General features: G+C 38.1%; 6 protein-coding genes across 7 annotated transcripts; 1 reads left to right on the top strand and 5 right to left on the bottom strand.

The window, feature by feature from the left end:
• Positions 1 to 68: 68 nt before the first annotated feature.
• On the bottom strand, positions 69 to 2893 carry calhm2.1 (calcium homeostasis modulator family member 2, tandem duplicate 1). The gene is made up of 2 exons (XM_057342723.1): positions 1849 to 2893; positions 69 to 1756 (listed from the first exon to the last, which is right to left on the bottom strand). The coding sequence occupies exons 1-2, from the start codon at positions 2392 to 2394 to the stop codon at positions 1367 to 1369; spliced, it is 936 nt and encodes a 311-aa protein (XP_057198706.1). The 5' UTR covers positions 2395 to 2893; the 3' UTR covers positions 69 to 1366.
• A 1034-nt stretch (positions 2894 to 3927) lies between these two features.
• Positions 3928 to 6386, bottom strand: LOC130559372 (calcium homeostasis modulator protein 2-like). Its single transcript, XM_057342391.1, has 2 exons — positions 5803 to 6386; positions 3928 to 5704 (listed from the first exon to the last, which is right to left on the bottom strand). The coding sequence occupies exons 1-2, from the start codon at positions 6346 to 6348 to the stop codon at positions 5315 to 5317; spliced, it is 936 nt and encodes a 311-aa protein (XP_057198374.1). The 5' UTR covers positions 6349 to 6386; the 3' UTR covers positions 3928 to 5314.
• Positions 6387 to 7228: 842 nt separating this feature from the next.
• Positions 7229 to 8561, bottom strand: calhm1a (calcium homeostasis modulator 1a). The gene is made up of 3 exons (XM_057342390.1): positions 8488 to 8561; positions 7828 to 8399; positions 7229 to 7730 (listed from the first exon to the last, which is right to left on the bottom strand). The coding sequence occupies exons 2-3, from the start codon at positions 8374 to 8376 to the stop codon at positions 7230 to 7232; spliced, it is 1050 nt and encodes a 349-aa protein (XP_057198373.1). The 5' UTR covers positions 8377 to 8399; positions 8488 to 8561; the 3' UTR covers position 7229.
• Positions 8562 to 8706: 145 nt separating this feature from the next.
• On the bottom strand, positions 8707 to 10826 carry calhm3 (calcium homeostasis modulator 3). Of its 2 annotated transcripts, XM_057342557.1 has the most exons (4): positions 10669 to 10826; positions 10231 to 10309; positions 9821 to 10076; positions 8707 to 9576 (listed from the first exon to the last, which is right to left on the bottom strand). In XM_057342557.1, the coding sequence occupies exons 2-4, from the start codon at positions 10284 to 10286 to the stop codon at positions 9124 to 9126; spliced, it is 765 nt and encodes a 254-aa protein (XP_057198540.1). In that variant the 5' UTR covers positions 10287 to 10309; positions 10669 to 10826; the 3' UTR covers positions 8707 to 9123. The 2 variants fall into 2 exon arrangements, with proteins under 2 accessions (XP_057198540.1, XP_057198539.1); XM_057342556.1 differs by having other exon boundaries at positions 10231 to 10826.
• An 867-nt stretch (positions 10827 to 11693) lies between these two features.
• On the top strand, positions 11694 to 14900 carry itprip (inositol 1,4,5-trisphosphate receptor interacting protein). Its single transcript, XM_057342894.1, has 2 exons — positions 11694 to 11864; positions 13078 to 14900. The coding sequence occupies exon 2, from the start codon at positions 13092 to 13094 to the stop codon at positions 14709 to 14711; it is 1620 nt and encodes a 539-aa protein (XP_057198877.1). The 5' UTR covers positions 11694 to 11864; positions 13078 to 13091; the 3' UTR covers positions 14712 to 14900.
• Positions 14901 to 15017: 117 nt separating this feature from the next.
• LOC130559681 (glutathione S-transferase omega-1-like) lies at positions 15018 to 19041 on the bottom strand. Its single transcript, XM_057342895.1, has 7 exons — positions 18934 to 19041; positions 18690 to 18749; positions 18234 to 18342; positions 17311 to 17533; positions 16530 to 16625; positions 16309 to 16415; positions 15018 to 15996 (listed from the first exon to the last, which is right to left on the bottom strand). Exons 1-7 carry the CDS (start codon positions 18941 to 18943, stop codon positions 15846 to 15848), a joined length of 756 nt encoding a protein of 251 aa, XP_057198878.1. The 5' UTR covers positions 18944 to 19041; the 3' UTR covers positions 15018 to 15845.
• Positions 19042 to 20133: the final 1092 nt, after the last annotated feature.

The raw sequence follows: 20133 nt of genomic DNA, 5'->3' as shown, positions 1-20133 counted from the left end.
TCCCCTCTCCCTTTCTTTCCCGTTTCCCTGTCTGTCTTGGGCTCGTCCTTCTGCTTCTCCCCAGCTGAAGGCTTATTAATAAGTGACAGTGGCCAGGCTGAGTGAATCTCTCTGTTGAGTAAACAGGGTCAGGGAGAGAGGAATGGGGGTTGATTCACTTTGCTTGGCTGGCTGTTGTGAAAATATAAACATAGAGGCTACAGAGGGGGAAGAGAGAGAGCAAGCAAATGTGAATGCAACAGATTTAAAAAAGGTATATTTTACATTTACATTTATTCATTCAGCTGATGCTTTTATCCTAAACACAAATGAAAAAGCTTTCAATGTTGCCTTAAAAGCCAAAATATTGTGTGGAAAAACAGAAATTAAGAACTGAAATTGAGCATGTGACAAATTCATCAGTAATCTTGTCACACAGCCACACATTTTTACTCAACGGATTTAGTCAGAAGTTTGTTTAGAATTTGTGTAGAGACAACATGGAACTGAAAATTCATGTGGGATTTCTGTTTGTTTATAATGTAAACATATTAGCGGATTCAATACGCCCCAAAATGAAAATTCTGTCATGCATTACTCACCCTCAAGTTGTCCTGAATCTGTATAAATGTCTTTGTTCTGATGAACACAGAGACAGATATTTGGACGAATGCTAGAACAAACAGTTCTTGGCCACCATTGAATACCATAGTAGGAAAAAATACAATGGTATTCAAAAGTGCCCCAGAACTGTTTGCTGTCCTACATTCTTCAAAATATCTTTTGTGTTCAACAGAACAAAAGATAATGTATTTTTCTACTATAGTCAATGGGGTCCAAGAAATGTTTGATTACAAGCATTCGTCCAAATATCTTTCTTTGTGTTCAACAGAACAAAGAGGTTTGGAACTTGGGAGGGCAGTAAATGATGACACAATTTTCATTTTTGGGTGGAGTATCCCTTTAAGATCACGACAAAATATGGCAAAATGATTTGGGTGTTTCTTAATACCAAAAAATCGCATTGTTTGGGTTGGCATTATTTTATTCAACCATAACGTAATTTGTCAGGGCAAAGGCACTTTATTGGTAAACAAAGGACCACAAAAGGTCAACCTGAGAGTACATTGTGTTTGTTAAAATATAAAATATTTTGTTGTGCATATAACATTTGAGATGCCAGCGGTGTCAAAACACCACACCGTGCTTACAAAAACGTATAAAATAGCTTTACATTTCAAATAATACTAGAACAGTAACACAAATGTATTCAGAAGCAAACCAGCCATTAAGTAACAAATAAACAATATTTAGAACGCATAGTAGGCTTACTACCCAATAATAGCTTAAACACACTAATCCAATGTCTAATTTCTTTCTCAATGGACTAACAGTTGTTTTCGTTTGTGTAATTGGCCCATTTGTTCAGGCGGCTATACAGCGGAGCGTCATTCATCTCTCTGTACATGTAAACTCCTGTGATGCGGTTCCACTCCACTCTGGGAATGACGCTCTTGATTGACGGTCCCTCACACTGTGTTAAAAGCTCCTTTTCCTGATTTTCCAATGCCACGAAGCCAAAGAAACTCTTGACGTTTTCGGCAGCATGGAATTTGGCGTGTACTTCCGCTGTACGCTGGAAAAGAGCTTGTTCATTGGACCTGTACTGTGACCAGTACGCCTCCTGCTGGTAGCCGAGGGAAGAGCAACAGTTTTTTAGGCAGAGGAGCAGAAAGACAGAGAGGGAAATTACCCCCACCAACAGCCAGCCCAACAGCTAGAGGGGAAAAATAAAAAACGGTCAAATTAAACCAGGAAGAAGAATAACAAACGTGTAAACTAAACACTGACAAAGGAAACGTAGCCTACCTGGGATTCATATTTTAACCGTCGTTCAACCTCTCCTGAGTAATTCAGCAGTTTAGCAGGTAAATCCTTACATGGAAAGCGGGCCATGATCTTTGAAGCGTCTGTAGTTGGAGGGAAATTGTCCAGAGTAGAGGGGTCTATAAACTCACTAAAAGCACAAACATACGCTTCTCCTCTCAGGAGGGAAATCACAGACCAGGTGACTGGAGCAACTGCTGCTCGACCCACGATAGAGCCCATCACAGCAAAGGCCGCAGTCCCAGAGAGTTTTCGGCATTTTCTGGTGCGGCACTCCGACACAATGTCCCAGGTATTTTGATTGAGAATGACCCCAATAACGAAGAAAGCAAGGGCGGGTACACCGATCGCAGTCACACCGTACACGTAGTTCTTTGTTGGCGAACACGGACAGTTAAAAGCAAATATGTTGTATGCTGTCTGACTGACTACTGTCCCTAAACCTATGAGGCCATTAAAGATCATAACATCCTTACTCTTGAAGAATAGTGCAGCGAATCTGAAATATTCTGAGATGATTGCAGACATCTTCTATTCTCTTTTTTTTTTTTTAACCCCACTGACAATACAATTTGAATCTAACCGTTTTTGTTAGAAAACACAATTATGCTAGAAAACCGAGAGCGTCAAGACAAGATTTAAGTTAAAGTTCTGAATAAAACACAAAGCATTATGCAAGTGCACTACTAATACGAGTATTATGCGATACGCATAAAATATAAAGACAGAACGCCTTTTTAGCAACGTTTAGGCAAAGTCAACGTGCCACCCCCTTGCCCAAATTAGTTACTGGAAAACGTTCCGAAATGAAATGACTTACATGGCAGGAAGTACAAAAGTTTCGCTGAACATCTAAAAGGTTTTAAAAACACGTATAACCAAAAGCAGACCATAAACGTTTAAAACAAAGGCTGGTCGCGTTATGTATGTGTGTAAGGAAAAGACTCATCTCATCGCTCGGTTTGATGCGTGCATGCATCGGTGAATCATCTGCAGCAGCTGGTTTCAGCCTCAGTGGAACAAATGAGCTTTTTACTCAAAACAGGCTGGGCTGACACAGGCTGGGCTAGAACAGAAGTCCGTAAAAGTGAATAGATTCAACTATATTTACAAGCAACATATATGTTTAAGTTACGTGACTGACTGCTCATATTGATAAACTAACAATAGGACATGGAATTGCCCGTTTTAAACAAGATTTAATTAATGTCTTTACATGAAGAGTCTGGTTTCCTTTCTTCTGGGGTGCAGTAGTAGTGATGGTGGTTATGATGAATGATAGCTTAACCATTTGAACTACATTTGATTACTGCAATGAATAAATGGACAAAAATATCTTGATAATAATTTACTAAGCACTCATAATGTTATAAAAAACTGCTCAGCCTGTTTCTTGAAACATTTTTGGCCAAGCAGGTGATATCTGTGTGACACTGCAAATTAATCGGCACCTAAACAACTGCATGAAAGAGGAAGTGGTTCTTTTGGTAATATCTTCATGGCAGAGTGCTGCACAGTCTGATAAAGGTGTTATAAAATGTGCTTTTTTCTCACATGCCTAGTCTTTACTAGAAACAGGTCTTGAAATTAGTTAGGGTCAATAGTAACATTTGTAGTAAGTTGCTTGACCTCATTTAAAATGCCCTCAGCTATTAACAGTATAGAAATATTTAAATATTCATTTACAGACAAATTTAACTTTATAAATCTATATGATTTGTGTTTCTTGGCACTACAGATAGTGTAGCAGATGTGTTGGGATGTTCCTCATTTGGATAAAAGGGTCTGCTAAATGACTAAATGTAATTGCACCGTGACAAAAATGGTTTCTGAGAAAAATGTTAAACTGTTCAACTAACCCCACTGAACAGTGAAACCAATCCATCAAATCCATATATTTGTTTTTTGAACTGGTTATTTTAAAAAGCTCACAACTTAGATAAGTCTACATGTCAGGTTACTACATGGGGCTCGGTGCTGACTCAGATAAGGACCAAGAGAGCTAATGGGTTTCATTTTGGACAGGGCCATAGCGACAAAGAGACAAACAAATAAACATCAGTGATCTTGTGACTGCAAAAAGCAAGTTATGCAATTATAAAAATGAATTATGCACTTATGTCAATAGATAGTGAGCAAGTATACAAAAAAACGAGTATGTCAGTGACACATTATGAATTTATTTACATATAGGCTATGATACAATTTTTATTTGTCATTGTAACAATTATTTTTTATAAGTAAAAAACACATGTATTTATTCGGTTTTTGCAAACTCAAATAGCAACTTTCTGCCACCTACCATCGATGAAATAGGCTAATTCCAGGAACCAAAGTAAAACTATATGTTTTATTGTTTTCTATACTTGGATTTAAAAGGCTGTTGGTTGTTAAAACATATTTGATGTTTTCGATGTATTTTGTAAATGCTTTCTGTTGTCTGTTTATTTGACACGCCCTACGTCTACACTAAGCCCATACTGCCACCTACAGTCTGTTCACAAAACTCTTGCGGTGCGATTATGCGAAGTGTTTTATCCTGAGGACATCTGCTGGTGAAAAGCGTGTCATTGCAATGGAAATTGTTGTATTCATGAATAGAACAATTCATGTCAATAATCATTGCGTGGTTCGTACTTTTATTACTGGTTTGTTTTCGACTGGTGCTAAAAAATCTGAAAAATAGTCAACTGAAAGTCTAAATGATATAAAACCATTGAAATATGAACTTTAAAGAGTGACGTTTTTAATATGTAAATCGTTTAAATAATGTAAAAAGAAAAAATAGTAAGATAAATTATTCACCCATTGCATGATTTCATTTTTTCAAGATATCTAAAACAGGAAGAACACGGATTTAAATGACTTTGATAATCGATTTTGGCATGTGGTGATATGACATTGACAATAAAAATCGTTTATACCATTCTGATTTCTGATCTTTCTTTGGATCTTTCAAATCACAGATTTACCACTAAATAGCCTATACCAAACTCTCTTCTATCTTGCTGTTGTCCCCGCGTGTTTTAACATATTTTAACATAGGCCTATTGACGCACCTTCGGTCATCACAGTGTGGCATATGCGCGGGTGTGTCGTAATAGCTAAGACGTTACATTCTGGGTGAGCATTGTTATTCATACATTAGACTCACCATAAGGTCATATCTAACAGTACGCAATGTACTCAGCTAAAAGGGTTCTGTTGTGCCTATCAAAAGTTCCTAAACTGTCAAAAGCTGTCTACAAGCATTATTTACAATAACATCAGTGTACCAAAAAGAAAGAAAACGGAAGTACAACTTAGAAATAAATCAATAAATTATTAACGGTGGAACAAAAATGAAACTTAAATGAAAGATTCAAATGGCTTAATGCTGCTACCAATAGAGAATTAAACGCAGCATTAATTAGGCTAACTCCGTTTCCCTCATATGTTCATTTGTTTTTCAGTGGACTTCGTTGTTTTCGTTTGTGTAATTGGCCCATTTGTTTAAGCGACTGTACATCGGAGCGTCATTGATTTCTCTGTACATGTAAACTCCTGTGATGCGGTTCCAGTCAAGACTAGGAATGACGCTCCTGGCACCCTGACACTTTTCTAAAAGCTCCTTCTCTTGATTTTCCATCTCCACAAAGCCAAAGAAACTCTTGACGTTTTTAGCAGCGTTTAATCTGGCGTGTACTTCAGCCGTCCGCTGGAAAATAGCTTTTTCATTGGAGCGGTAATGGGACCAGTACGCTTCTTGCTGGTAGCCCAGGGAAGAGCAGCAATGTTTTAGGCAGAGGAGCAGAAAGACAGAGAGGGAGACGACGCCCACCAACAGCCAGCCCAACAGCTGGAATGGAAAATAAATACAATAATGGGACTTTTGCGTAAACCATATCAAATCAAATTAAAGATTTTTTTATTACAAAAGTGAGGAGTATAGCCTACCTGGGATTCATACTTCAACCGTCGTTCAACCTCTCCTGAGTAATTCATGAGTGGAGCAGGTAAATCCTTACATGGAAAGCGGGCCATGATTTTTGGAGCGTCTGTAGTTGGAGGGAAATTGTCCAGAGTAGAGGGGTCTATAAACTCACTAAAAGCACAAACATACGCTTCTCCTCTCAGGAGGGAAATCACAGACCAGGTGACTGGAGCAACTGCTGCTCGACCCACAACAGAGCCCAGCAGAGCAAAGGCAGCAGCGCCAGACAGTTTTCGGCATTTTCTGTTGCGAGACTCCGACACAATGTCCCAGGTATTTTGATTGAGAATGACCCCAATAACGAAGAGAGCGAGGGCGGGTACACCGATCGCTGCCAGGCCGTACAGGTAATTCTCCTTTGGTGCACATGGACAGTTAAAAGCGAAGATGTTGTATGCTGTTTGACTGATTATTGTCCCCAAACCAATAAAGCCATTTATAATCGCGGTGTCCTTATTCTTGAAGACAAGTGCAATGAATTTGAAATATTCTGAGATGAGTGTAGACATGCTATCCTTGAGGTGTTTTGAGCTGTCTCTGTAAAATAAACCTAAAACACTGACGAACACAGTTTGAATGAGTCTTTTCTTGTTAGATGACACAGTTAATAAAGGCAAAACACAAACAGCCTCCTTAACAAAATATGATACATGGATTTGTAAAACACATGGATTTTACAGATATAAAACATATAGGCTATAGTTATTAGATCATTTCTACCTTCATCACTCGAACAAATTGTGAAATTAATGTCACATACGTAGAAATATAATTCAACATTTATTTTTGTAATAAATATTTTAGGCTAGATTAAATATCCGTATGGCCTCACAAACAAGTTCTAAAAAAATAAACTATTCAAAGACCGATTCCATACCAACATAGTCCTAAATCCAACATAAAACGGATATTTTGCAGCCCAAATGGTTACTGAATGGAGTTCTAAAATGAAGACTTACGTTTAATTTCCAGGAAGTACAAATCGTCTCACTAAAATAAGAAAATAAGCAATTCTTCAAGTCTTCAAAGCAAAGTTTGATAATTTCTCTATGTAGCTCGTGTGAGATACTTCTGCCGGTCTGTTGTGTACATACAGCAGTGAATCATCTGCAGTAGGCCTAACTAAAATCTGAGGAATGTATGAGCATTTAGTTATAAACCGGTTGGGCTAACGCAAAGTAATTTCATTATAATTTACAATAGCTATTAAACTGCCACCCATTTCATCATTATTCATAATAATAATGTTTAGTGAACAAACACTAAGGGGGAAAACACTAGGGGGCACATTAGCAAAACAATTCATTTCATTTTTATCAATACATTTTATAGGTATTAAATGAATATCACATTAAATTTAATGCCTATAAATTGAAAGTCAAACTATAGGTCAGACTTTGGAGTAGTATGCCACCGCAGTTTTTTTCTCCGATGTCTGAGTGATGTACTCATCAGAGAAGCTGCTGGAATATGAATGCACGTGTCCATTCGCCTCTTGTGCTCGTTTACTTATGTTCAGTGGGGGTTTACACGAGTGCCAGTTCCACAGGACTTTATTCATGTCTTCTTCTTTACGCACCCCAAGCAGCTTCTCCTCGTCGCTTTTTTGTTTTTCTCCGTCTTCCTCTTTATCGCCTTTTCCTTTTTTCTGGGGCAGTTGTAATTGTGGGACAATTTCACCGCTTATGCTCTCGAAGTATTGCTGAATGCAGACCCTGGCAAAGCTCTTGGCGTGTTCTTTGCACGTTTCGTCGAATAGTTTGCGTTCGGTGTCAATGTAGTGCGACCAATATTTGGTTTTAAGGAACGCGGCTTGTGTAAAACAAGGTCTGATGGCCCTCATTAGAAAAGCAGCAAACGTTATTACCATTAAAAAGGTCCATCCACATGCCTGGAAAAAAACAGAACAACAGTATTAGCAACATGGTTTATGAGAAATTCACTTAAATAAATTTGATGTAGCCTACATTATGATAAAACTAGCCTACCTGTGACAAACAGCGAATGTATATCGTGGCGGCGTCTCTGGAGATAATCGCATGTTCATCAAATACGTCTTTACATGGAATCGTTGCCTGTAATTTAATAAGCGCCTTTTTGGGTAGATTCTGATGGCTCTCGTTAAGAAACTCTGATAAATCCGTGGTGGCGCTGTAAGCACACAGAAAACTCTTCCCATCCATTAAAGTGACAGCAATCCACACAGCTGGAGCGATGAGAGCGCGCTGAGTCATAGAGCTGAACATGTAGCGCAAAACCGATGGATCTTTCCTGCGCTTTCCAACAGGTCTCTTCCACTCTTCTGTTAACACTGATATGTTGTTGTTCATTACGAATCCAAGCAGGAAGAACCATATCGGCGGTACGACGAGAATGCCGATGCCATATGCGTAATTGTATTCGGGGAGGCAAGGACAGGTGAACTCAAAAGATGAATACATCTGAGCACTTGCCAGAGCCATTATCCCACATATACCATTCATGAACGACTCTTGGTTGGCTTGTAAGAACTGGAGCATAATCCGTACCTTATCCATTTTTAAAATGAGATGTCTCACACCTTTTTTGAGATTGAATGCGAGAATTAGTGCAAGAGGTTTTTAATATTAAGAATAAAATGTTTTGTAATAAATGGCAGATTTACTTACGGTATGATAAGAAAGAAATGAACCCAGCAGGATTACTGGAGCAGAGTTACGCAAAAGTGGTGAAACGTTTGTCAGGTCCTAATGCACCTATGAGTGGCCCCTCCTTTACAGGCTCTACACATCCTCAGCTAAAAAATCTCCCCCCTATTGCTTAAATTATGTCTACAGTCAACCATAATATGTAAATAAAAGACAAAACCACAATTTATTTGTATTTATTTCAAAAGTACATTTTAAAACATGGGCATAGGGGCTGTATAGTTTAAAATGGGTTACAAAAAAACATCAATGACAGGGAATGACCCACTATGCTACTAAACAGATAAATAATATACATAAAACCTTGACATTATTTATAAATGTAATGTTCTACCTTTTTCTAAGTATTGCCTAGGTTCTGCGGTAATTTGCATCTAAGCCATAGCCATGAGGTTGTTGTGTAATGTGTGTGCAGAGAGACATGCAAAATTACACAAACTAAATCCCAGCATAGTCAAATGCACCAGCATGCAAGCTCAGCATGAAGCTGGTCAATGCAAGGGCACATGAATAATCTGCTTTACAACAATGCTATGGGTTCATCTGTGTATCATTGTCATTCCATAAATCTAAATTTGATTTGTGTTTCTTTCAGTTCTACACCTCTGAGAATAAAACCTTTCCATTGTGGTCCTCCCAGGTGATACACACTTTGGGTTTATAAGCCATTTTGGTCACATCCAATTCCGGTTTGCATTCGTACCAACTTTGCAGCAAATGATCCACTTGATCTAGTCTAGTTATGCCGTGCAGACGGTCCTCTTCTTCCTCTGCCCCTTCACTCTGGATTTGGCCGGGTCTGAGTGCATAAGTGAGGGGAAGTCTCAAAGCTGCATCTTCACGCATGCTCTCGAAGAACTGCATCACACATTTTCTGGCAAAATCTCGGGCATGTAGCACACAGGTCTCATCGAAAAGTTTCTGCTCAACGTCCAAGTAATTGCTCCAGTAACGCGTCTGCAGAAAAGTGCCGTAGTTGAAGCAAGGCTTGAGGATGCGAGCCACTGTGCCCAAAAAAATGAGGATGAGGAGGATGGACCAACCTATTGCCTTAGAGAAGAAACAAAATGGATGATTAAATGGTATTTCATGTAAAAGAAGACTAGATTAGAATAATTCTGCATAGCACAGAAACCTTTCAGTCTATAAATACACATGAAATATTTGGGGGATTTTATCACCAGAAATCTTCTAAAGGTCTGGTTTACTTATATAGCAGAAGTCAGAAAAGATATTAACGTTATGGTCTGTCGACTAAAGATTATGTAAGCACTGAAAAAATGTGAAAATGTACCTGGGAGTAACAGCGCACATAGCGTGATACAGCTTTGCGAAAACTGCTGTTTTTGAAGATTACATCTTCTTTGCAAGGAACTTTAGCTAGAATCTTAATGAGTTCGAGGCCGGTGCTGTTGGGCATGCCCGTAAAATGTTTGGGGTTCACATTCATACTGAACGCGCAGATGAAACATTTTCCATCCAGAAGTGTCATCAGAATCCAGACCATGGGGGCCAGAAGAGACCGTTGCATCACAGCTGAGAGCAGAAACCTGAGAGGACAAAAATTATAGATTATATTATCTATAAAGTATTGAGTACTTCTAAACAAAGTTGAATCAAATTACAACAAATCTGGTCAAATCAATCAATTTTTGTTTGCTTTACACTAATAGCTAAATCAGGACAATGAAAAGTAAAACTTACTTCACCACTGCTGGATTCTTGTTCCTCTTGCCAAGGGGTCTGACATATTCCTCCATCAACACCCCTGTATGACGATTAACTAATATTCCCAAAAAGAACAATATAACAGGAGGTACGAACATGACCCCTAATGCGTACATCTTGTTATATTGCGGTAAACATGGGCAGTTGAAATCAAAACTTGTATACAGCTTCACGCTTATTAACGACAATAGTATACAGATACCATTAGAGATTGACTCTGAATTTGATTGAAAATATTGCAGAACTAATTTAAACCGATCCATTGATTACAGTTTGCCTTACAGTATAAGATAAAAAAAATCTAAGATGCTGTTAATGTATCAAACGCACCTATCTGACTATCTCGACTCCTACTCGAGTCACCTACTCGCTTTGCTGCTGTATCTGCGCTGTTTAGAACAGTAGGCTACTCACAATTAAATCGAAATCCAGGCAAAAATGAAAAAAGTCATTCCATAATTTGTAGATTATTTTAACGCGTTACGTATCTTCCTACGTGGAAGAAACGTCATAAAAAATTAACTATTTTTATACTCGTTAACACATCCACGTCCTCTGCGTGTTGTAGTGTAGCGCGCGTGCACAGGAGTTCCTGTGGCCACACCCAAGGTGCTAGCAAATTCTTAACATAAAAACTGCTTAGAAATTGGATTTAGCTTTTTCTCCTTGTTTTGTGTATCCCTGACATTTAAACTAATATCAAATAAAACCTGTGTTTTTAAGGTAAATTGAAACTAATTGTAAGCACATGTTTTAGGCTATATTGTCCTCATAATCACCCCATATACATTACATCTGCACTGCAAAATACATTTTTAAATAATTTTCGACGCACAGTTGCAATTAGTGTCATGTAGGTATTATGTAGAACTCTCCCACATCTAAATATTGCATTATATACAGGCTACTATGAATTTTGGTGAGGTAGGGACCTCGTGTGGTAGCTCGCTTTCATTATTTACGGTGCAGCACTTGTCAGTAGTAGATCTGCTGTTCAGCAGTCAGCCGTATCTCGATGGCTGCGCGTGCAGATAACGCTATAGCTGAGGTTTATGAATATTCTTTTCCACCATTTCATATAAACACACAGATCCTTTAGAAAATATGAGTATTTAATATTAAATGTTATATATCCAACTGTTAAACAGTAGCCTACTGCCTTTACTAGCAGCGAATAGCGTCTATATTCTTCAGACTAGGCAATTAGAACTTCAACCACAGTCGACACTCGACGAGTAGATTTATATTATTTAGGGCTGGAGTCAAAATACACACCCAAAAAAAGTATAATGAATTAATATTAAAATCATCAAACGGGCCAAACGAGAGATGTTGATGTAAAGTACGCCGCCCAGGAAACTAAAGCGTGACACGTAGGATGACGACTGGTTTATATACTTCTTTCAGAGGCCGTGAGAAGTCTATTGGTCCAACCCACGTGCTTATAGAGGAAAAACGGCCACATTGGTCACTTCCTTGTTGTAAAAAGATCTTTTATGGAACAGGATAAGGAAATGAAGGAATAACGGTACACAGCGCTTTCTCTTTCGTCGGTTCAGTGTCATTTTTAAACAATGAGAATCGCGGGTCTTTAACTCTTGGAGAGCTGGGTAAGTTAACTCTTTTGCTCATCTTTCTCAAAGACTTGTTTTTGAAAACAACGTAACGTTCGTCGTAGAATAGGAACGTACATCAAATTTGTCTTTTTAGTCACCATATAACGTCATAATAAAAACACGCAAAGCTTAAAAGTTAACTCACATTAATGAGACGCGCCTTTAGCTGTTACGTCACATGTACTGTGTACGTTTGTTGTTACAATTTGTCTGTTACAGTGTTACAGTTGTCACGTGTAAAGTGTCTTTAACTTTATATAGAGGAATATTAATAAGTTTAGTCTTCCGTTAACAGGTCGTTTGTTCTCTATTCGTCTGTAGTGGGGGACTGTGGGAAATATTTATGCCACAGAAGTTTCCCTGTAGGCCTGTTCTGGAGTTCAGTTATGAATCAACCTCTATGATTCAACAATTCACGTTGTTATTATGTAAACCATCATTACTTAAACTTGTAAAACGTTGTGCTGTTAAACTTGCTGTTAAACAATGAAGATCACCACAGCTAAGAAACTATAGAATTTTCTTTTGCATCTTTAATCTGCCTTTATCCAGTAATCACTCAGACTATAAATAAACCAATGACATAACTTCCTCATCCATATGAGGTTCCTACCTAAAATTGCACAGACATTTTGAAATGCTGAAGGAAGTTGGTGAAAGTCTTTTTTACTCACACTTCAAGTTAGACATGAAGGCATTCAGCAAATTTGAAGAATTAAAAAATTCAGGTAAAAAATAGTGCACTAAAATAGACGTTATTTAATTACACTTAGTACACTCCATATAGGTGTACTTAAAGCACTCTGTTTTCACACTTTAAGTTTATTCTTACTAAAAATGTAGTCTTTATAGTTATTTTTATTCACGGTGTCTCAAAATCGCACAGTTGAGTACGCTTATATCTTCATAGGTTTATCTTAAAAAGTACTAAAGACTACGTTTTTGTATATTAACTACAAAATCAGTGCGTGAAAATAGAGCACTCTAAATACATTCAAGTGTATTTTAGTGCGCTTTTTTCACATAGGAAGTATTCTGACATTTGCACAAGTGTTTTATGAGAAGTTGTTCCAAAATATGGCTTTATAATGTTAACACGTTGTATTAAAATGTAGGAAGTGTTTTTTTATTTCAAGCTTTGTACATTTCTCATGCTTTTTTGGTGAACAGTCCAGTTAAGATAATCCAAAACTGTATGTTTTCTCAGACGCACAGTAAAGAATGCAGGGTGCTATTGCCCGGGTTTGCGTGGTGGTAGCGGCTGCTATTCTCAACCACCCACTCCTCTTCCCCAATGAGAACACCACCATCCCCGAGCAAGATGATGCACTCCTGGCCAGGATGAGAGAGCACCAAGAAAACCTGGAGGCTGAACAGAAGCGCCTAGAACAGGAGATCTATAAAACTGAGAAGGCTTTGATAAGTGTTGAGGATTCGGAAAGTTATAGCTGGTACTTTTGGAGTGCCCTCTGCCTTGTCATTTTCTTCACAATTGAGGTTTGCAGGCAGGATATAGTCCCTGCTGAAATTCCTGACCCTGTTGAAGACGAGGATGGATATTTCAGCGCTGGATATCTTAGTGCCAACGCTATCACCTTAGATAAAGGCGTCCTAAATAACTTCTGCAAGACCCGCTTTCATTCCTATGCCCATGAGAATGGCAGAGTGCAGGAATTTGTCGAAGGCTTTGCAGATGACTTGCTAGAGGCTTTGAAAAGTGTTTGTGATGGAGAGGCTGACATGGAAGTCGAAGACTTTGTAGGCATAGGCAGCATGTTTGAATCCTGGAGGGTATGTAAGCCTCTAGCGTGCGACCTCATTGTGCCCTTTACGGCCCCCCAGCCATACAGGTTTCAGTTTGACGTCTGGTGTGACTCCGTCACTGACATCCCGCTAGACCTGCAGGGATGTGTAAGGATTAAACTAATACAGCCAAATGGGAAAAACTGTGTTTGTGGCGCCGCCAATCTCGGCGATGATATGCTGTGTCTGCTTCACAACATAAATGACTTTGAGAAGACTGATGAGCACGGGTTCGAGGAAGTCTTCTGTGTAAGGGACAATGCTTATTTGTCGAAAGCTCAAATCATGAGATGGTTTCAGATCTCGATAACCAGAGCATGGCGACACATCTCTCATAAGTATGAGTTTGAACTGGCATTTCAGAACCTGGACGTCCCCGGCGCGCTTAAAATCAGATTTAGGTCTGGAAAGACTGTTGTACTTAACGTTACGCCTGCTGTTCAGTTTGAAAACACTGATGCATACTTCATCTCTCACTTCCCTTCTGAAACTAGTAACCCTTCAGACACTCACTGGCACCTCTCACTGACTGTTTATGAAAGAAATCTACTTAAACATCTAGCTAAAAAACTACCTACAAATTCCTGTCACATCCACTGTCTTCAGATAGTGTCTTTCTTGCACAAAAAGCAAACAGCTTTGACTGGGAAAAGCGCTCTTACAAATTACCATGTAAAGACTGCAGTCCTTCACCTCCTTTTGAGCAAACCTCATTCAGTGTGGCAGACGCAACATCTTGATCACAGATTACAAGATTTGCTCAGTTTCCTGCAGAAAAGCGTGGAGGAGAAGAGACTCTATCACGCTATCGTTGGGAACCCTCGCGTCCCAGTCGAAATTCAGATCCCTGAACTATTCCGCAGTGCAGAGCCAATAAACCTGTTTAGACCTCTTGTGCTGCAAAGGCAAGTCTATGCCAAAATGGTGGATCATTTTCAAGAGATGATCAGAAATACCTCGGTGCTTGTGCAGGAATATACCCCTCACTTCCCTAACGGTCACATGGGCCATAAACTCAGCTCAGCAACACATATGTAGGAGGGGAGTTGATGCTTCTATAATCTGGCATTGAGTACTTGTTACGTTTTGCACCTTAATGTAAATCGCATGTTAAAGCACTGTTACTAATGCTACTATAATATTTGTGTTATTTATGGCAGCTGATCGTATGATATTTTAACAGGGAACCATGGGTAATTACAAACAAGAATGTAAATTATATACACACACACACACGTAGTCACTGTATTTTGCAGTATTATTAAGAATTATGATCTTACTGTATGTCAAATTTATCCGCTGTTGAGTTTGAGGAATTGCTTTCAGCATAGATGTTCAATTATCAGCAGAGAAAAATGCATGCGTTTTTCTCACTAGAATTTGTTATAGTCATACCACAAACTGCTAGTTTAAGCCTGCGTAATTTTGTAATGTGTAATCTTTTCCGAACAAGCTATATGATTTATATTGTAATCATGCAAAATATGATATTTACCAAAGAATTAAACGAAAGCACCACTAATGAACAATTCAGAATGCAGCAGGGTGACATGCACTGAATGTAAAGTCTGTTTACTGTATATTGTAAACGTTCCTTTTGTATCAGTCGGTACATAAGCAGTAGTGGGCCAAACTTGTAACAGCACTGTTAAGGAAAGATTGTTTAAAAATACAAATGTACCATCTTCATGTCAAATCTATATGATTTTTGCTGGAGACCAAAGTTGTCATGCTATGTATTTTTCCATTCAACAAATCCATACAAACCTGTTGGACACACCCATTTCATGGTGCCTTTTCTGGAGCCTGACAGGTCCTGTTCAAAACACAGTTTTGTTGTTTTAAGATGGAAAATCAAACATGGTTGGAACAACATGAAGTAAAAAATGACAGGAATAGAATTTTGGGTGAACAACGCCTTTAATGTTTGACCATAAAGTAAAGAAACAGTGATACATAAGATGGAAAAGAGTAGATATAAGGATACATATATTTTGTCGCTATGTTCATGTAAACATTTGGTTTATTTAGGTCCATGTATAAATGACAATAAAAAAGCATCATCAGGATAGAAATACATGAATTACTATTAAAAGAGTATTATAATAAAAAACACCACGAGAAGATGGACAGATATTATGCTGCCTTTGTACTTATTAAACATGATGTACTCTATAAACCATGGTCAAATTTGGGTTTTCCCTCCATGTAGCTGTCAAAGAACACCTTGTGAACATCATTGCTGAACATGGTGGCTTTCACACTGGGATTCTCATACATGCGTTCAATCCACAGTTTTAACTCGGGAGTGTGGTCCAAACAACTGCAACAGTAAAAGAAAGTGTTTACTTGGAGAGTTTTTATAATTAATTGTTTATTATTTAGATGAGTGCCTTTAACAAGACGTTATTCTAAAGAAAAGTGCCTTTTTCCCTCTGTGAACAAGGGTTAATGTAACAAAGTGCTTTTCTATTCAGTTCACAGAAACCAAAGCCCTACCTTTGTTCATCTGACTGAATGATTTTTCACGTTTGCTTTTGTTCGATTTAACCTCAATGACTCAGCACAAATTTCTTTCTACTGTCAGGTAAAATGTAGTACTGTAATATATCTAATAAAACAATGTAAAACTTACTGCTTTAGCCCCATCATTTCTATCCTCTCAAACCACGGCCAGATCAAGTAATCGATCATTGTGAGTGAATCTCCTCCAAAGTATTTGGTTTTCTTTTTTGACAGAGTCTATAAAAAGATATAAAACAAAAAGAAGTTGAAAGTTAATAAGAGGATTAATACTGAATGTATGAAATTAATATATTCCAATTTGATTCGTATTTTTTAAGCATAATAACGCACATCATTTAGTTGGCTGAGTTTCTCTTTAAACTCTTTTTCAGGTACTGAGAGATCCTCTCCTTTGGTCATAGAGAGCTTATAGAAGTATGGAATCACCTGAAATAAGAACCCATAGACATTAATGTCAATATAAATTCATAATATAAAGTAATTCATAAACTGAAATTATTTTAATGAAAATATATTATGTTCCTGGCTTGTTACATCTTGGTTATTGATGTCTACAATGGGGTATATGCATACAGGGCGATGACGTACTTCCGCTAAAATCTCAGTCAGCTAAGCCACTTCCGCTCTCATTGCGCTGAGGTAATTTTTCATCAAGTGATAACGATGCGTTTAGTAAGAAAACGTTCAAATTTCAGCGAACCGACAACACTACGGCTGAACAATGCTCTAATCCTTTGTCATCATGCCTCGATTAAGTGCAAAAGTTTACTTATCTTTTTTCCTATTTGTGAATGTAGCTTGAAATGTATAGCCTGAAGCGCTTCTTTTTGGTTGTTCATGTATGACGTAGTGTTTGGATAATTTGACTCACGTCGTTGACTGTAATCCTATGAGAATCTTGAAGCGACTGAGTGAAAAACGCCATTGTTTCCAATGGATGCTATGTGCGCCTGATGTAACAGAGCTGGCTGACATTTTAGCGGACATACATCATCGCTCCATCTGAATACACCCCTTGGATTAATGAAAGAGCTGCACACCCAAAATCAGCAGTCCTGCCAGGATATGTGTTATATTTACAACTCCAAATGCCAAACTGCCTAGTGCCTACCTTGGAGTAATTCTCCAGCAACATTTTATGTTGAGCCCTCTCAAAAGGGTCAGCTGGGCACAGTTTCTTCTGAGGGAAGACCTCCTCCAGGTATTCACAGGTGATTGGCGACTCGTATATCACCTGACCAGATGCGGTTTCCAAGACCGGCACTGTCCCATTAGGATTCTTCTCCAAAAACCAAGCAGGCTTTTCTTTAGTATTGATGTTGACAATCTCATGTCTATACAATAGAAATGATTTGGCACAGTCATAATAAATTCTCAATGAAAAAGAAGAGATCATATGGCGCGAATACGTGTTTTTCTGTGTTATAAGTTGCCCATGCATGTATTAGACACGTAAAATTTAAAGTTTTTAAAACTTAAAAAATTAAAGCGTAGGAACAAAACATGCATTCGATCTAAAAGCGAATGCTCACCCAGACCTGCCTGAAACGCCTCGTGTAACCACACCCCCACAAATCTAAGTCAGTTTGTGGTATGATTTGACTAAGACCGCCCAAATGTATACGCAAGTAATATGGGCGTACCTGTCAGTACAATTGCTTTGGAACCTGATGTTCCAAATATGGTAAGATGTGTTACATTTTGCTTGCAGTATTCGACCAATCACTACGCACTGGTTAACTGGCCAATCATAGCACACCTCCCTGTTCAGAGCGATGAGCTTTGTAAAAAATCCGAGCGTTTCAGAGAGGCGGGGCAAAGAGGAGAGAGAAAAATGCACGGTAGGTGTAAAATACAGCGTTTTTGCACCTTAAATTGTGTATACAGTGTACATTACATTACATCTATTTATTCGTTTTAGCCGTGTCATATGACCCCTTTAATTCTCTGTTTCAATTAAAAATATGAAACACTTAAACCATGTGCACTCTATAGGTATAACTCACAATTACATAGGTCAATATCAACACTTACTTGATTCCTTTGGCATGGAGTACCAGCCGTGCTCTCTGAGCGAATGGACAGAATCTCATGCTGTACAGCCGAACAAGATCTTTAGCAACTGGTCCAGGAGCTGGACTATCTGTTACACAATAAAACCATTAAAACAAAGTGGAAGCACAAATGTAACCACTTACATACACGTGTTCATAAATACAGCAATGCGTAATTTAACGTAAAGAATTACATCTTAAAGACCCCACTATATAAAGTGCTATGTCATGGTCAGAATAAAAAGTATCTGTATACAGAAGTTAAGGATAGTTTATCTACTAACACACAAGCAGTGAAACATATTTAAAACATCTGAATGTTTTATAAATGCTTTTCTCAGTAAACGATCGTGATTGCAGAGTGATTATTTTAATTATATAACATCAGTACCGAAGTATGACGCATGAGCCTGGAGTCAAATTTCCACAACTTTACCTTTTCCGTGACATTTTTGATACGCCATCGTAGCGATCGGTGTGCTCACTTTAAGATCTCCTAAAGCAGAAATACATATGTAACCGCACAGAAAGCACGGCCGTTTTCTAGATAAGCGTTTAAAGCTACAAGCGACGAATCTTGAAGGAAGGAAAAGCTCACTGATGGCCATCATACTCCATTTGATTAATTTAATGAGTGAAAACAACAGCATTAAAGATATTATATTCAAGTTGTTACTCACCCGTGTACATGCGAGGTTAAACTTTACTGCCGTGCAGTTACTACAGTATACAGTCGTAAAGTTGAGTTTTTATAAAAGAATGGGTGTGGCGAAAACCTAATGACCCCTCCTCTCATTCGCTTATCTTACTTTTTTCAAAATAAAGCTTATATATGAAGAAAACTATAATATGCTTAGCATTTTAACGCGATTTGATTCTGGTCCTTCCAAAATGCATTTTTTTCGACTTTGGACAACTCGTTCATAGATTAATGCATCTTCGGAAAAACCTTTATCGTGGCATCTAACATACAACAAAATACATACATACATACATACCAAATAAAAACAACAAAGTAAAAAACTAAAGCCGGATTTTTTGTAATTTATTTGTAATCTGTAATTTATTACCTGCAGGAGGATAACGTACCACATTAACTGTAACGTTATACATTACTTATCTTTAGACGTGGTGACTTCACATTTTTCTGACACTTTTTGCTGTCATTCTGTTCACGGCACTGTGTGAGTAATCCACAAAACCTCAAAACAACACATACAAAGAGTCAATCTATTCCCACATCAAATCTAAACTTTCATTTTTTAATCTGAATCTTTTTTTTTTAATTAAAATCTTTTCAAGATTTTAATATCCCTCACTGTTTTAGTTAGTTGCTGTGTTAGGGCGGGCATCTTGCAGTGGCATGAAATTGTTTGTTTTGGAGGCTATGAGTCAATTTACTTTGCTATCACATGCATAAAAAAAAATATTTTGTGCTATAAAGAGACCGATTTGGACATTAAGCGAAAGTTATTTGGTCATAGGTTATGCATATGACACAGCACCCTGTTTCGCACTGTCACACACTGCAATGTAATACTTATCTAAGAATTGATTGACAGACATCTATTGTTAAGCCTTCTTAACCTTGTTCAGGGTGGAGCACACTTAAGCAAACAGATAACTGCTTGAAAAGGCACCTGCAACAGTGGCTGCTTTGTAACCATCTTGTTTTGAAGCTCTAAATCTACAGTGGTAGGACACTGCTCTGGTGTGGACCTGTGCATACTAAAATCCGTCACTGAGAGTTTCTTCCAGTACAATTACAAACAAAAACGTGTCTTTTCCTAGCAGGTTTTTAAAATACTTTTTTTACGCTTTTTAAACTTTAAAGCAATATTCCTTTCTCATTCTAGAAAACACAGGGTTAATTTTTCTAT

This window comes from Triplophysa rosa, linkage group LG9 (assembly GCF_024868665.1).
Source record: "Triplophysa rosa linkage group LG9, Trosa_1v2, whole genome shotgun sequence".
NCBI classification, from domain to species: Eukaryota; Metazoa; Chordata; class Actinopteri; order Cypriniformes; family Nemacheilidae; genus Triplophysa; species Triplophysa rosa.
The sequence above is the reverse complement of the archived record's forward strand: the minus strand, read 5'-3'. Positions and strand labels throughout refer to the sequence as shown.